The sequence below is a fragment of the Erythrolamprus reginae genome, chromosome 2 (assembly GCF_031021105.1).
Source record: "Erythrolamprus reginae isolate rEryReg1 chromosome 2, rEryReg1.hap1, whole genome shotgun sequence".
In the NCBI taxonomy this organism is placed as follows: Eukaryota; Metazoa; Chordata; class Lepidosauria; order Squamata; family Dipsadidae; genus Erythrolamprus; species Erythrolamprus reginae.
This window is the reverse complement of record NC_091951.1, coordinates 204,458,143-204,475,415: the sequence shown is the minus strand read 5'-3', so window position 1 is coordinate 204,475,415 and position 17,273 is coordinate 204,458,143. Positions and strand designations below refer to the sequence as shown.

General features: G+C 41.4%; 1 protein-coding gene across 1 annotated transcript; it reads left to right on the top strand.

Annotated features, from left to right (window-relative positions):
- Positions 1-3,757: 3,757 nt before the first annotated feature.
- Positions 3,758-15,983, top strand: NAA10 (N-alpha-acetyltransferase 10, NatA catalytic subunit). Its single transcript, XM_070741384.1, has 8 exons — positions 3,758-3,923; positions 5,466-5,564; positions 6,982-7,040; positions 10,854-10,899; positions 11,689-11,804; positions 12,900-12,944; positions 13,788-13,872; positions 15,624-15,983. The coding sequence occupies exons 1-8, from the start codon at positions 3,903-3,905 to the stop codon at positions 15,873-15,875; spliced, it is 723 nt and encodes a 240-aa protein (XP_070597485.1). The 5' UTR covers positions 3,758-3,902; the 3' UTR covers positions 15,876-15,983.
- Positions 15,984-17,273: the final 1,290 nt, after the last annotated feature.

Sequence of the window (17,273 nt, the reverse complement as noted above, 5' to 3'; positions counted from 1 at the left end):
CAAGGTGTGATAGTAGCTCTATTACCTCCTGCTTCCCAAAATAAAGGAACTGCATATGAAATGAATTTTAAACATTCAAGGAGTCTTCCTTCTTGGAAACCAGGGAGGGGAGCATACAAATTAAGCCAGTTGTTTGTAAGAAATTTGTCTACATGCATCATGATATATACAAGGGGCATCCACTCTGCTTCTATTTGGATTTGGATGACTGACTTTTGCAGTTTTTTTCAGTGCACACAAATATGATTTGGTTAAACTATGAATTGCAACCTGGCATATAAAGGGTCATTCAGATGTCACGCCATCAAACAAGGTTCATTTATAATCTCTACCATACTCTCCCAAAGTTCAGAACTTGGCAACTAATATAACTCCAATGCATTGTGGTGTTGTGGTAGAATAGCCGCTATTCACTATAGTAGAACAGGCTCCACATGATTGCCATCTTCTGGAATTGGAAGGAACAATTGCTATTGATCAAATTTACATTTATTCAACAAGTGTTTCCTAAACAAGCATATAAAATCTGTACCGTACTAACTCTCTAGGAACATTATGCATTTTTTGAAGAAATTGTTCCTTTCAAACCTAACGAAAACAGCTGTTTGATAGCAGCAAAGCTTCCAGATGAAGCTTCTATTATATAGTAATCCTGATTTGGAAACAAACAACTTCCTGTCCTTGTAACTCCTGGTGTTTTCACATTAACTTTTAAAATTATAATTCCAAAGATCCCACGGTCTCCCAAGGGCATTTTTAAATCTGTGCCACAAAAATTGGTTAACAATATACAGTGGTATCCCTACTTACGAATTTAATTTGTTCCGTGACCAGGTTCTTAAGTAGAAAAGTTTGTAAGAAGCAATTTTTCCCATAGGAAGCAATGTAAAAGCAAATAATGCGTGCGATTGGGGAAACCACAGGAAGAGGAGAGGCCTTGTTTCCTCCCAGGAGATTCCCAGAGAGGCCCCAGGAAGGCTTCTCCCCGCCTTTTCCAGCCCTGTTTCCTCCCAGGAGATTCCTAGAGAGGCCCCACGGAGGCTTCTCCCTGCCTTTTCCGGTTACAGTTTCAGACGCTCAGGTTTGTAAGTGGAAAATGGTTCTTGAGAAGAGGCAAACAAATCTTGAATACCCAGTACTTATCTAGAAAAATACATAGAGGTGTTCTTAAGTAGAGGTACCACTGTATTTCTATGTCTTCCAATGGTTGTCAATACTAGAAGCCTCCATTTGCAGCATAGAAGCCTTAATGTGCCAAATTAACCCTTTGCTAAATATGTCAATTCAACCAAATTGCCAGGTGAAATTATCTAATATACTTTAGCATCAGAATGTAGTGTAACTATTTAAGCCTTCCAGTTCCAAGATTAAAATTTGAAACTACCCAGAGAAAATGAAACCTTTTTTGTATTTTACAAATGTCTGGTTATACAGAAAGAATGGGAGAAAGAGCTAAATGCTGTCTTCTAAATGAAGAAAGTTGCATCTCTCTTTCTCGCATTTAGAAACTGCCCATCTCCTACACAAAGTGACTCTGAATACAAACACAGATCAAAATACAAATGAAATATTTAAAATTAAGAATTAAAAGCTCAGGGAGTTGATAAACGGAGTCTTTTCTGAAAGGCCAGGAGGGTTGCAACGGGCCTGCTTCTCCCCTGGGGGGAGAATGTTTTCAAATGATAGGGGCAATGACAGAGAAGATGTCAAGGCTCTGGGTAGCATCCAGGCTAAATCAGAGTCCAAGTCAAAGTAATCCTCAAAGTTCCAATTTATTGCTGGAGCTATCCTGGCACCAACACTGGGAAACCTGAATCTGAGTTTCCCTTATCTCTCACCCACAAACTTGTCATGTTGCCCACTCAGATTGTGGCCAGTCCTCCTTCCACTTCCGCCCAGGTGGGTGGGCATAGGATGTCCTTGAACCACTCAAAAGAATGCGTTGTGGCTGCATCTGTTCCCTCATGAAAATCACCCGCCCAAGTTCCCATAAACATCAGGCCTTCTGTAGATAGTGTGGCAAGCCATTAATTTATCACCAACTTCTGCAGCAGCTTGACAGACGGCCTCCCCTCAAGAAAAAAGCATATCCTACAGTAAAGAGAGAGAGATCACAAAGGGTTAATCAGTCTTCCTGGACTCTGCCTGCTGAAATTGTTTGATTGATGAGGTCCACATCTTGCCTGACCAGTTGAGATGGGCCAATGCAATAGAGTGAAGGAGGCTCTGCAGGTAACTTGGCTTCAAAAATAGGGCTTTAAAGCTCATAATGAAACCTTGAATTGGACCCCAAAGCAAAACCACACCCAATGCAGCTCCAGCAAATATATTGCCAGATTCGGGAAGCTGGGTTAGTTACAGACTCATCATATCCTTTTTGCAAATGGATCTGAGGCTCAACATTGTGACCTTTAGAGAATACGAACTGTGAAGTTATTTCAGCTTCGATCCTGTTTAATGAGCAAGATCCTGTTCAAGAGCACAACCTGGTGTATGCACTACCTTCACTTCCAATTTCCCCCCACAATCTTGTGAGACAGCTTGGACTGAGAAAAGGTACTGTATGTCTGCTCAGTCACCAAGGAGCTTCCTGACATAATTTCAAGCGTGTTATAGATACAGTGGTACCTCTACTTAAGAACTTAATTCATTCTGTGACCAGGTTCTTAAGTAGAAACGTTTGTAAGTAGAAGCAATTTTTCCCATAGGAACCAATATAAAAGCAAATAATGCATGCAAACCCATTAGGAAAGAAATAAAAGCTTGGAATTTGGGTGGAAGGAGGAGGAGGAAGAGGACAGTCGCTGCTGAAGGAAGGTGAGATGAATTAAAAAAATCAAAAACTGTAAGACTTAAAAAAAAAAAAAGAGGGACTGCCCAGAGTGAAGGGAGCGTTTCTTTTCTCTGGGTGCTGGCAGAGGTTGATTCCCTCTCCAAGCCCCCAGAGAAAGGAAAATGCTTTATTCGCTCTGGACTGCCAAAGCCTCCTTAAGCACCACTGAAAGGCTCCTCTAGTAGCCCAGAAAAGTCTGAGATGGCTGGGATTAAAGGGGGAATGGCAGGAAACTGGCCAGGCCTTAATGCCGCTCTCAAATTTCCTGGGAAATTTTTCCGGGCTCAGGTTCTTAAGTAGAAAATGGTTCATAAGAAGAGGCAAAAAAATCTTGAACACCCAGTTCTTATCTAGAAAAGTTCTTTAGTAGAGGTACCACTGTATGTGTGTGTGTATATATATGGGTATGGCTAGCTGATGAGGCCAAAATAAGGCCAAAATAGATCTATCCTAGTCTCCCTTAATTTTCAAATTCAGCAAAAAAACATGACACATACACACACATATATGTATACACTGACAAATGTATAGCCTCACTTTTCCAATGCTACTTTTCCTATATATTATTTAATTTCTGTTTGCCAAAGATTGATTCAACGAAAGCATTTCTGAGAGAAATGAATTTGTCTGCCGCCTCCCTGATTTATTTCCTTGAGTCCAAAGGGGCGGGAACAATGCAAGACTTCATTAACCTGGGCGCGAGGAAGAACCAATGGAACAGTTGAATTAAAAAAACGATTCCACGAAGGAGGGGGGGAGAGAGGGGGGAGGGAAAGAGAGAAGAGTAAACCGACTACTCATTGGTCAGCATGACCAGTTCTAGGCAAGCTCTGATTGGATGCTAGAGAAATCCTCCTTCGGCAGGTTTTTCTTAATTGGAGAAGAGGGTGGTACAAATTATCAGAATTTGTGTCGGGATTGGCCAGTCTCTGACCCGGTATTGGCTGCGTCAGCGGAGAGGAGCACGTTATCCCCCCGCCCCCCACCTACTCACGTCTTTTTTCCCGGGGCAACGTACCTTGATGATCGTAGCTAGCGCGTGAGCCGAGGAAGGGTCGCTGCTGTCACTATGAATATCCGGAATGCGCGGGTTCGAGTCTGGGGCTGGCGGAAGGGATGGGAGGCGTGGTGGTGGTGGGGGGTGTTCAGGAGGTGCGCTGGGCCGAAAGAGGGAAAGGGCGTCCGCCTTTGAGGTAAAGGCTTCGTGGAGAAGGCCGTTGTTCAACCCTTTCCCCTCCCTAGTCCATTATAAGACGGAAGGGTGGGAGCTCTCCCCTCCTCATCGTCTTGCTGAAGCGACTTCTGAGTCGCTCAGTTCCAGATTGTTGTGGGGCGTCAATTGAACATTTTAAAGTTGGTTCTTCGGCTAGGTAGGCCTACCCAGCTTCTGCGTTGGCGGTGGCCAAACAGCTTGGGCTCAGGGAAGGAGTCTTAAAATTTATAGCGCAGAGACTGCTATAAATCCAGGGTAAAGCCTCACAGGAGGAGTTTGAAAGCTGTGAAGATCAGTGGAACCTTCCTTGTCAGGAGCAATCTATCTCCTTCGTCTTATCTACCTACCTACCTACCTACCCTTCCATCCATCCACCCACCCACCCATCTATCCATCCACCCATCTATCTCATCTCATCTACCTATCTACTTACCTACCTACCTATCTGTCTATCTATCTACTTATCTACCTACCTATTTAATCTACCTATCTATCCACCCATTTATCTAATCTAATCTCATCTACCTACTTGCCTGCCTGCCTGTCTATCTATCTACTTATCTACCTACCTATCTAATCTACCTACCTTCCCACCCACCAACCCCAAACCATCCATCCATCCATCTATCTATCTAGCTATCTATCTACATACCTATCTATCACATACAAGATAGCAGGTATTGATATAAACATAAACAAAGTAAATAAGTAAATACAGTAAATACAGATAAATAGCAATAGCATTCAGACTTATAGCATTTAGATATATATACCGCTTCATAGTGTTTTACAGCCCTGTTTAAGCAGTTTACAGAAACAGCATATTGCCCTCAACAATCTGGGTCCTCATTTTACCCACCTTGGAGGATGGGAGGCTGAGTCAACCTTGAGCTGGTGGTGAGATTTGAACTGCTGAACTACAGCTAGCAGTTAGCTGAAGTAGCCTCCAGTGCTGCACTCTAACCACTGCACCACCCCTATAGGACAGGGACAGTAGGCTTCCTGGTGCGCTTATGCACACCCCTTACAGATCTCTAAAGAATGGGGTGAGCTCAACAGTACATAGTCTAAGGTTAAAGTTTTTGGGGTTTGCCTGAAACTTATAAGTGTCATCTGCCACCTGAATATTTCCTGACCAAAATTAAATGCCGGATAAAATAGGCAATGTTTGGTATATAGTGGGGTCTCCAACCTTGGCAACTTTAAGACTTATAGACTTCAACTCCCAGAATTCCTCAGCCAGCTTTGCTGGAGTTCAGCCTTGCTGAATAGGCCACTTTTTGGCACTATGCTACTGTTTCCAGTTGTAGAAAATCCAGTGGTTTATTTCAGCATGAGCCAGGCTCCTCTTGTGGGAATTAATTGCTGCATCTTTTTTTCTTCTCTCAATTTTGAATTCCTTTTTTTTTTCACTATCAGCCCGAGGATCTGATGAACATGCAACATTGCAATCTCCTTTGCTTGCCGGAGAATTATCAGATGAAATACTATTTTTATCATGGACTCTCGTGGCCGCAGGTGATTCCTTTTACATTCGTATTCCTACTCATTTGTGAAGAATATGAAAGCTAAGAGTTGAGCCTGATCTCAAAGGGGCCTGGTGCAAGTTTCTTCTACACCATATTTTCCTTTGTCTTGTCTTTTTTGACTTGGCATTGATACAGGTAGCCCTGGATTTACAACAGTGTGTTTAGTGACTTAAGTTATAGCGGCACTGAAAAAGGTGCCATGATTATTTTTCACGCTTCATGACCATTGCAGCATCCCCATGGTTGTGTGATCAAAATTCCCATGCTTGGCAACTCACTCGATTGTTGCAGTATCTTGAGGTCATGTGATCACTTGCGACCCTCTGACAAGCAAAGTCAATGGGGAAACAAGATTCACTTAACAATGTTACCTGTACTAACGTAATAACTGGTGATTCACTTAAGAACTATGGCAAGAAATGTTGTAAAATGGGGCAAAATTCACTTAACTGTTTCACTTATCAACAGAAATTTTGGGGACTACCTGTAGCAAGGTGATGCCTCTTCAGAAAACTAGTCTAAATAATGTGTGCAAACCCATTAGGAAAGAAATAAAAGCTCAGAATTTGGATGGGAGGAGTAGGAGGAGGAAGAAGAGGAGGAGGAGGACAGTCACTCCCAGAGTGAAGAAAGCGTTTCTTTTCTCTGGGCGCTGGCAGTAGTTTATTCCCTCTCCAAGCGCCCAGAGAAAGGAAAATGCTTCATTCGCTCTGGACTGCCAAAGTCTCCTTAAGCGCCAATGAAAGTTTCCTCTGGCAGCCCAGAAAAGCCTGAGATGGCCAGGATTAAAGGGGGAATGGAAGGAAACTGGCCGGGCCTTTGTGCCACTCTCAAATTTCCTGGGAAATTTTTCTGGCCTTGGGTTCTTAAGTAGAAAATGGTTCTTAAGAAGAGGGAGAAAAAAAACTTGAGCACCCGGTTCTTATCTAGAAAAGTTTTTAAGTAAAGGTACCACTGTATATCCTCTCAGTCTTAATCTGCAATGTGTGTTCCAACTTTCAGATGGCCATTGTCGCAGATTTTTATTGATAGTAATACTTTACTTTGAATTCTTAGAATTCCTCTTTCATCATAAAAATAAGAACTTCATATTTTAACCTTTGACATTATTCTTTTATTTAGCTAGCTGTACTTTTAGTGATATGGGAACACCTGCAGGGAGAAATTTCAAGTGAACTGATTTTATGAAAGACTACAAATGTAATAATATATATATATATGCATAGAATATTTGTATTGTGATTATTTAGCAAGTATATCAGGTTAACTACTAGTCCAAAAAAGTCAAATTTTAAGCTGGCTAGTTTTACTTCTCTATAGAAAAGCAATAATTTGCATGATTCTCTTTGGTTTCTGGATTCTTTCCCAAGGCCTTGTGTATCTAATCTCCTCCTTGCTCTCCCCAGCTCTCTTACATTGCTGAAGATGAGAATGGCAAGATTGTGGGCTATGTGCTAGCTAAAATGTGAGTATGTGCATTGAATGATTTTAATAAATGCCTACTACAAATAAACATGTTTGCAATATTTTATGCTGCAGCAGTGAAAGGTGTCAAGCTGTGATATTATCTTACATTGTGTATATTTGTGTTTGTACATTTAAATTCTAAAGCTGCATAACCTCATTTTCTTCTTACTGATGATTAGTCATGCGCTTGAAGATAGAAGGGATTTTAAGAATGAATGAAATATTGCAGGATTGTAAGGGTAGATTACAGGTAGATTACAAAACAGTTACATTTCTTTTTTTAAAAAAACAATCCCCAGGTCTTCTCGGACACTCATGGTTTTACTAAATCTTTGTTGATTAACAAGGAGAGCTGAAGATTTAGGGAAGAATTTATAGAGTTTATAAAAAATGGAGTGGCGTAGGGAATGAAGATGTATTTGAGTGTATTCTAGGAAGCACTGTATTAATGTTGAGTATACCTGCTAGGAATAAAGGGGGATGTTTCTTTTATCTTACTGTCTCCCTTTTTGAGGATTTTTTAAAAATTCTACATTTTAAAATATTTTTTCTTTCTTTTTATTAGGCTCTTCTATTATTTGGGCTTGGTTGTTTTCCTGCAGTTGTTACTTTACCAGGCTAGATAATATCAGTGTGTAGGATTGTGTGAACCAATATAAGGAATTGGAGTTTGTAGCTTTTTTTGCATTTTGTTTTTTAAATACTTTATAATAAATGGATTGTATTATTCCAGTGTATTCCATTTTCACATATGGAATTATAACAAACGATGTGTAGGCACTATTTCCTCTTTCCGCCTTATTGTTTGCATAGGCACAGGCAATTCTTGACTTACAGTTGTAGTTAAGATGAGTATTGCGGTTGTAAATTACACCAGATGTTAAATGAGTCATCATGTGATCACCTGATTTTGCAGGCTTTTTTTTGGTGATAGTCATTAAGTGAATGCCACTGTTGTAATTAGGTGATTTGATTGTTTACAGTGGGCATTTTTGTTGGAAACTGAAATATATAGATTCTGGCAAAATTTTGCAAATCGTGGTCATATGACTGTGACATGCTGCAAACAACCATTGATATGGGCCAGTTGCCAAGTGCCCAGAATGCAGTCGTGTGACTATAGGTTGTCCGGTGGCTTTTGGAACTTCAAATCCAGGTTATAAATCGTCCTTTAGAGGTCTGTTGTAACTTCAAATGGTTACTAAGTGACTAGTTATAAGTTGAGGAGTACTGGTATGGAAAGTGGTCAGGATGGACCTTTTTCTGAAGGACTTGTGCTGCTGAAAATAACATAGGAAGAAGTAAATAAAGCAAGGGATGCTGAGGTGGAGGAGAAGCAAAGATAAATACTTTTAATTGTAAACTTGCTTCCCATTAGCTACCTAAAGGATAAGGAATTGGTGGACTTCCCCCATCATTGGTTATCCTGCTGGGAGCCAACATTCCTCAGCCTGACCTAATTTAGTACTTGGGGTCCAATAGAGCAATTTCCAGTATTGGTAGGGTTAGGGTTAGTAAGTGGCATAGCGCCAGAAGCAGGTGATACACTAAATAACTTTAACCATAAAGATTTGGATTGACATGCTGGATCTTCTATTATTATAATATATTGGCAAGGGACAGGAAGAAGCTACAGGGAACTATTTCCTTATAGCACAAGCAAATTGTCATAAGATATAATTAAAATTATAACTTTGGTATAATTTGGGAGATGAAAGAGTCAAAGAATCTGATCTTAGTTGTTCCAAAAAATCCTGAGAACTCCGTTTTAGATGAAATAGCTGAAATCCCATAATTGCTCTTGTAATGTGAAAGTCCTGAGGCAAAAAAAAGGTGCAGAGTAAAGTCCCAACTTCTAATTTAGACACAGCTTTGTTTTACCTAGATGTTCTTATGTCAGGCATCTAAGAATTGCTGGTGGCTTCATCTGAAGTGGTGCTTTGACAAACTCTGTGTGTGTCTCTCTCTCTCTCTCTGTGTGTGGTATAGAACAAGATGGTATATCAGGCAATGAATTGTGCTCCTTCAAGATAGGTCACCAGGTTTTGATTCATGGAGCAGTGTTTCCCAACCTTTTTTGAGCCGCGGCACATTATTCCTGTTTTCAAAATTCTGGGGAACACTGAAGGGGGGGGGGGGGGGGGGCTAAAGAAAAGTTTGGACAAAAAAAAATCTCTTCCTCCATTTCACTCTATTTCTCCCTCCCTCTTTCTCTCTCTTCCTTCCTTCCCTTCTTTCTCTCCATCCCTCTTTCTTTCTTCCTCTCTTTTTTGCTCTCTTTCTCTCTCCCTCCTTCCCTCCCTCTATGTCTTTCCCTCTCCCTCCTTCCCCCCTTTCTTTCTCTCTCTCTCTTGCTTTCTTTCCCTCTCTTTCTCTTGCTTTCTTTCTCTCATTCTCTCTCCCCTCCTTTTTCTCTCTCTCTCTTTCTCTCTTGTTCACCACGCCAGCAACAGAGAGAAAAAGAAAGAGAGAGAGAGAGCCGGAGAGAGAGTGGAGTGCACAGCAGCCATCAGCCTCCTCGCCCTCCCAGACGTCCCCAGCGCCCGGCCTCGCGCCGCCTCCCGTTAGCCCGGCCGAAAGCCACACAGTCCCGGACTCCTGGATCGCTTGCTTCTCCGGCCAGCGCGGCGCTTTCCTGGGCAGATGGCTTTGCTGACCGGAGAAGCGAGCGATCCGGGAGTCCGGGACTGTGTGGCTTTGCGCCATGAAGAGAAAACGGCAGCAGGGAAAAGTCGGCCGTTTTCTCTTCATGGCGCAAAGCCACACAGTCCCGGACTCCCGGATTGTTCGCCCCAAGGCAGGAGGCAGCGGCAGAGGAGAGTGGGCGGATTGGGCGGGCAATGGGGCAGGGCGGAGAAGCCAGGGGCGCGTTTGGCCGGAGGCACCGTGGGGAGGCAGGGGCAGGGAGGTGCGGCAGTAGGTGCCTCCGGCCAAACGCGCCCCTGGCTTCTCCGCCCTGCCCCATTGCCCGCCCGATCCGCCCACTCTCCTCCGCCGCCTCTCGCCGCGGCACACCTGACGATGTCTGTGCCGCGGCACACCAGTTGGGAAACGCTGTCATGGAGGATAAGATTTTCAAGGCTTACTGGCTGTATAAGACCCCTAACATCAGAGGCAGGATATATTTCATTACCAGTTGCTGGGGAACCACAAATGGAAGAGTGCTGGTGGTTTCATAGCCTGCTTGAGAGATTCCTTCCCCCCCCTCCACATTCAACATACAACTTCATATACCTTCAATGCAACTTTATATGTGTATATCACTTTTCAAGTACAGTACAATAAACTAGATCACATGTCAATTTTGCTTTATATTGTTTCATCTGTATCCATCTTTCTTCTGTCTACTTCCCTCTTTCTATCTCAGGCAGCTGTTCCATCTCTACTACCTACTTTCTTACTCCTTCTCCCTCCTTCTTTTACAATTCTCTTCTCCTTCCTCCTTCTTTCTCCTAGTCTTGTTTGAGAGATTCCTATTAGTGGTTTGGCCACAGTGGAAATGGAATGCTGAAATAATTGAGTCTTTGATATTGCTGTTTTTATGTTCTGAGAGGCCGGGCTCTCACAGCAGCCATATGGGGGTTTATTTGATTTTTGGTTTAATATACAGTCTAAAGCAGCCTTGCCAAATTGGAGTTGTTCAGTTGAGTAGGGCTACACTTTCCATCATGATGAGGGGAGTTACTGTCTCACAAATAAAAAGACAACCAAATTGGGAAATACGTGTTTTTAAAAACTGCACACAAACACACACATAGTTATGTCCAGGATTTGTGTGTGGTTAAACTGGGATAATTTTTATTATTTCTAGGGAGGAAGACCCCGACGATGTCCCCCATGGACACATCACATCTCTGGTAATATTTCTTTGCCTTCACCAATTTTAACCCTGAAACGGGTCAAACTTAAATAGAAAGCATTGCATTGTCCTCTGTTAGGATCAAACTCAAATTGGGAGGTGGAATCCTTCAAAATAAATTATGAAAAGTTGAAGAGATAGTCCTGAGAGCTGGTATATGATGCTTGACTAACTGTTGATAATGACTGAGGCTCTTTTTTCTCTGTGATTCTTGAGAGTACCATTGCATAAAAAGAAGTTGTTAATTGCTGACAACTAAGTTAGTACCCATTTAGACCTCTTGGGTAGATAATGGAGAATAGGGGAAGCCATTTATACCTTTGCTAAGATGTTTGGAGCCAGATCACTATGATCTGCAGCCATATTTGTACATTGGTATGATGATGGCAGCTACCTCCCCCAAGTAAGAATAAGGTTAGACACAAGTAATAGCAGTACTGTATACTATACTGAGTTAGATTAGTATGTAAAAATTTTTTGAAAAAAAATTATTAGTTTTCAAATATATTTTAAAACAGACAAATAAATACCAACAATAGACAGACAAAGAAAAACAACAACAACCTCCCCCCCAAATTGTGATATCAGCAAACATTCAGTATTTCTCCATTGCTACATCAGATATGTAATTAAATCCTATAATAATATACATATTAATTAATTACAGTAATATCTGTATTATTTCATACAATCACAAAGTCCCTATTCAAATCTGTATGTAAAATCTATTGGCTCTCTTTTTTTGATTAAATAAGCATTAATCTTCATTGCTGTCCCTCTTTGGTAGGCAGTCAAGCGGTCCCATCGGCGCTTAGGGCTGGCTCAAAAGCTGATGGACCAGGCTTCCCGAGCCATGATTGAGAACTTCAATGCTAAGTATGTCTCACTGCATGTTCGCAAAAGGTGAGTATTCCCATCCTGTGTCAGATTTATCTGCAGTATTCTTCTTTAAAAAGGCAAGCCTAAACTTACCATTGTTACCATATAATTGTAAGCTTGGTTATGTTCAGAAAGGTAGGCCTTTCATTTTTCATCACCTCTCCCAACATCTGAAGATTTTAGAATGAATGATTCACACAAAATCCACATATTCTGTTCATTTGAACATTGTCAAATTGGATAAGGTGAGAAAAGGCTATCTACACAAGTCCAGTATTTGTGGAGAGACATGTCTGGTCAAACCAGTGTGTGTAACTTTGTAAGTAATATTGTCTGAATTCTCTCATCCATGGTCTTCAGGAGACCATCTGTCCTCTATCACTGTGTTGTTTTCAACTCGGTGTCATTTCTATTTTCAGTGAGGATTTGAATCATTTGGATTCAGTCCCTTGTTCTTGGTAATGCTCTGACCGCACTGGCTTCACAATGAATTTCCATTGATGGCTCTTGATACTTAAATTGGATATAAATGTAATGGCCACCAAAAAGGTTGATATGCGTTGAAAGAACTCTGTTCTCCTTAGGTGTGGCCGTAAAAGGGAAAAAAGAGTTGAGAATTGGTGGATAGATGTGTGAAATTTTTTACATCTATTACATAAGTAAAACTGCTGGATTATGAAGGACCCATCCAGTCCAGCATTTTAGGTCACACACTGTGTATGCTGGTAAAGCTGGGAAGCTTAATAGCAGGGATAGGAAGGCACTAGTTAGCTTCTAAGCAGCTTATGTTTAAGGTAAGTTTCCTGTGATTGAGGAAATAATAAGCTTAATGGCTACTAGCTATTAATGGATCAATTCTGCGTAAATGTTAGTTATCTTTTAAAACCATCTGCATTTGTCACTATTGTCTCATCTGAGGGCAGCAATTTCCAATTTTAATAACAGCAGTAAAAAGAAATAATGCATAGGACCCATTTGATGGGTCTTGCATGTCCTTGCCTTTAGTTTCTGTGGATGATTTCAGGTTCATGATGGTCTCAATCAAAAAACTGGGATCAGTCCAATTTTGTCATTTATCTTGATTTACATAACTTGCATTTTCTCTCTTCCATCTTTCAGTAACCGAGCTGCATTACACCTCTATTCCAACACACTCAATTTTCAGTGAGTACCACAAGGATGGGAAGGGAACATGGTGAAAGAGTTGTTTGATGTTAGAACACTGTTGGAAATTGTGCTTTTGAACTGGATTGCAAAAGAAACTTGAGTGGCTCTGAAGGGGTGAGAGTCCCTCAGACTAATTACTTTGCAGGCTTGTGAGTCCCTTGTTGCTTTCCCAGGAATGAATGAGGGTATGTGGGAGTATATGGGGTGGGAATTACAGAAGATGCAATCCAGTACATATTAAGATATGAGATATTCTGTGTTTTTAGCATGGTTGATCCCATGCAAAGGTTTTGCCTAGCTGAAGGTTTTATTTGGGAAATATGCTAATAACTTATCTCCTGCATGTATATCTCAGCACACAGCTTTGTTTGTACTACTGTATAAACTAGAATTGTGTGGATTAGGATATCTGGATTTCTAAAACTTAGAATTTTTTAGTGCTAAGAAAGCATTACACAAACAAGGAGCAACTTTTTAAATCAGCATCATCCTAAAAACCTGTGAGATATATTTTTTTCATTGCCTGAAAACACTTGCCTTCGGAATACAGTATCTGTAAATCACTCCAGAGTATTACTCTCTAATAATTGAGGTTTTGAATATTTATAAATGTTTTCTCTCTGTAATACTTAAAACAACCTTGTGGCATAGCCCAGAATTTTCTGTTATCGAGAGGAGTTTTGAGCTTCTAAGAATATCACATTGCATTTGAGTACATGGGTATAAACCTGGGGTTTTGCAGCTTACATTTTTCTGAATTCTGTTGTTCTGGCTGTGAGATGGTGAAGATTTGCTTTTATTTTTTCAAAAAAGAGGAAAAATACTTGTTCTGTCCCACAGGATCAGTGAAGTGGAGCCTAAATACTATGCTGATGGGGAGGATGCATATGCTATGAAGCGTGATTTAACACAAATGGCAGATGAGGTGAGCAAAGATTCTGTTGGTGGACACACGCTGGAGAACATGGCTTTGGTACCTTGAGTCTGAAACTGCTGTTGCCAGCTACGGTGGCCCTACCATGCAGTTCAGAATCCTCTCTTGTGCAGAAATGGATGGGTAGCCAGCCTGCATTGTGGCAGGAACAAAAGCTTTATTTAAAAATCAAAACAAACGCTTAACTACATTTGCCTTTATGACAGCCCAAATACAGGCAATCCTCAAGGCACAACAGTTCATTTAGTGACCATTCAAAGTTACAATGGCACTGAAAAAAGGGACTCATGACTGTTTTTTCACAGTTACGATCTTTGCAGCATCTCCATAATCATGTGATCAAAATTCAGATGCTGGTCCATACTTATGACCGTTGCTGTGTCCCAAGGCCATGTGATCCCTTTTTGCAATGACCTGATTAGAAAAGTCATTGGGGAAGCATACTCATTTAAAAATGTCTGAGTTAACATAAAGCTTTGGGCTCAATTGTGGTCATAAGTTGAGCATTACCTGTACCTCTAAATAAAAGGGACTGTTCTTGATAGTTATATTTTCAATAATCTGAAAGTGGGCTGAGCAGCCTGGAAAGGGACATTTGTCTGAAAGCTGTAGCATCTGCCTGTTTTTCTTTCACCTTGGGCTATGTTTAATATATTCTGGAAATACCTTGTTGGTTTATAAAAATGGATAAAGACTCCCCTGAATTGATTCATGCAGGTGGTGTGCTAATAATAAACAGGTAGCCCTCGACCTATGACCACAATTGAGTCCAAAATTTATATTGTTAAACAAGACAGTTGTTAAATGAGTTTTATGCCCCATTTTATGACTTTTTTTGCCACAAATGTTTAGTGAATCACTACAGTTGTTAATGGCTTCCCCATTCACTTTATTGATCAGAAGGTCGCAAAAGATTATCACATGATGCGCCCGTCAAAACTATGAGTCAGTTGTCAAGCGTCTGAATTTTGAACACACAACCATGGGGATGCTGCAGTGGTCATAAATGTAAAAACACTCATTAGTCTCTCTTCAGTGTTGTTGTAACTTTGGGTGGTGACTAAACAAATAGCTGTAAGTTGAGGACTACATTTGGGGGGAATTTGGTAGTGGATTTGGGGGGAGATTCCCACCCCCCCAACTTTATATATATTGTGTTATAGCTTAGAAAGCCTTAGAATTTCATAAACATGTACTAACCAAGACCAAGCTTTGCTTTTTTTAATACTAGGTAGTCAGTCTTGATTGAACCTAAAACAATGAAGAGACATGTGGCACTATTGTAGCATAAACATTTGTCTATAGTACCCTAATCATACACAGAGTTTCATCTTAGTTTTGATTCTGTGTTGGTAAAAATGGATGGGGGTTTGAAATATTCTTGTTTTCTTTTGCCTCTCTCAATTTGGCTAAGGCCAAACGACTGACTTCAAACCAGAACATCTGTGCATTCGTCTTTAGAACCCTATTACCATGCCTTTCTGTGAAAAGACTGGCTATAGAATTGTGAATCAGGGAGAAATAACATTGAAATCAGTCCCCATGGCTGCTTAGATTTTGGCCTTCTGTTTATCCTGAAATATATCATAACAGAATTACCCTTGGAGGAAACATCAGGTCAACAATGTGGATGTATTTTTTGTTGCTGATTCCACGTGTCTAAGAAACTGTATAATCATAGCCTCTCTAAAGCTATCTTTGAATGGAATACTGTACTCAAAACCAGCATCTCTCCTTCACAGCTGCGGAGACAGGTGGAATTGAAAGAGAAGGGAAAGCATTCTGTGCTGGGCTCCATTGAGAACAAGGGCAGTGATCACAAGAGTAACCATGTGAGTGACTGTTGCCGGGATGACAGATGCCCAGGGACCCTTGTGGGCACTGGACCCGGAGCTGAAGACAGTGGGGACAGCAAGGACGTCAGTGAGGTTAGTGAGGCTACAGAGAGCACAGATGTGAAGGACAGCTCAGAGGCCTCCGACTCTGCCTCCTAGCAAGGTCTTTGGCTGCGCTTTTAACTTTCCAGCAATTGGATTCGTGTCGTCCTTGGCCAGGGGTTGGACCGCTATGGGTGGATTGGAAATAAAACTTTTGGAACCAGGTGTCTGTGTCGTGCCTTGTGGAGAAGTTGCCTTGAAAGCTGTGGGTGTGTATATGTGTCTGTCTTGGCTCATTCCTTATTCTCTTCTAGTTAATGGAGCCTTCTGGTCAAGGGTTGACATATAGAAGCTATTGTCATTTATCGCTAGAGAGTCCCCTCATGGCGGGAGGGTGGCAAACAAATTTAATAAGGGCTTGTGCAAATTCTTCTGCTCTCTTAGTGTCTGAACCTTTCACCAGTGGAAAAGCGTTCAGCAGCATGCTGGGCAGTGGGTAAAAAAACATTGCAAGAAGGTCGCAAATGGGGATTGCATCACCCTGTTTTATGACCTTTCCAAGGAACTGCCACAGTTAAATGAATTGCTGCAGTTGTTAAATTAGTAACATGTTTGTTAAGTGAATGTGGCTTCCCAATTGCCTTTGCTTATCAGAAGGTTGCAGAAGGGGGTCACATCAGCCTAGCAACCTTCATAAATATGAGTCAGTTACCAAACATCTACTGAACTCAAAATTTCTGTTAGTGAGCTAAGTGAGTCATTTGTTAAATGAGTTTTGCCCCATTTTACAACTTTTATTGCCACAGCTGTTAAGTGAATCACTGTATTTAGCGTGGGCTTAAAAGGCCAATCCAAGAGTGGCAATCCATTCCACCCTGAGGGCAGATCCATTCTGTCCCCTGCCTGGCCCCCGGATTTTGCTGGTTCCAGGACTGCCTCTTTGCCTCAGCCTGCCGAACAAGTGTCTCCTGGAAATGGAGAAGGCCATGCTGCGTCTTTAGCCTCCAAGCTGAACGATCAGAGGTCAAGGTTTCCCAGCTGTTAATGTCCATTCCCAAGGCTTTTAGATCCCTCTTACAGATATCCTTATATTGCAGCTGCGATCTCCCTCTGGGGCAATTTCCCTGCACTAATTCTCCATGCAGACGGTCTTTCAAAATTGAACCATCATCCATTCTCATGACATACCCAAGCCAGCGTAGAGGTCGCTGTTTCAATAGTGTATACATGCTAGAAATTCCAGCATGTTCCAAGACTGCTGCCAGGGTCACAAATACTGTAATATCTAAAACTAAATCAGAGTCCAAGACAAAGTATTACTCAAAGTTCCAATTTATTAACAGAGCCATATTCGCACATCTGGGACAAACCCGAATCTTAAGTTCTCGGGGTTTCTCTACCCAGTTAAAAGTTCAAACCCTTGTCTCCACATCCCAAGTCCATCATGTTGACCAATCTTCAATCTGTCAAGAATCCACCCATCTCTTTCCGTGCAGGTGCAGGAGTGGGAAGACA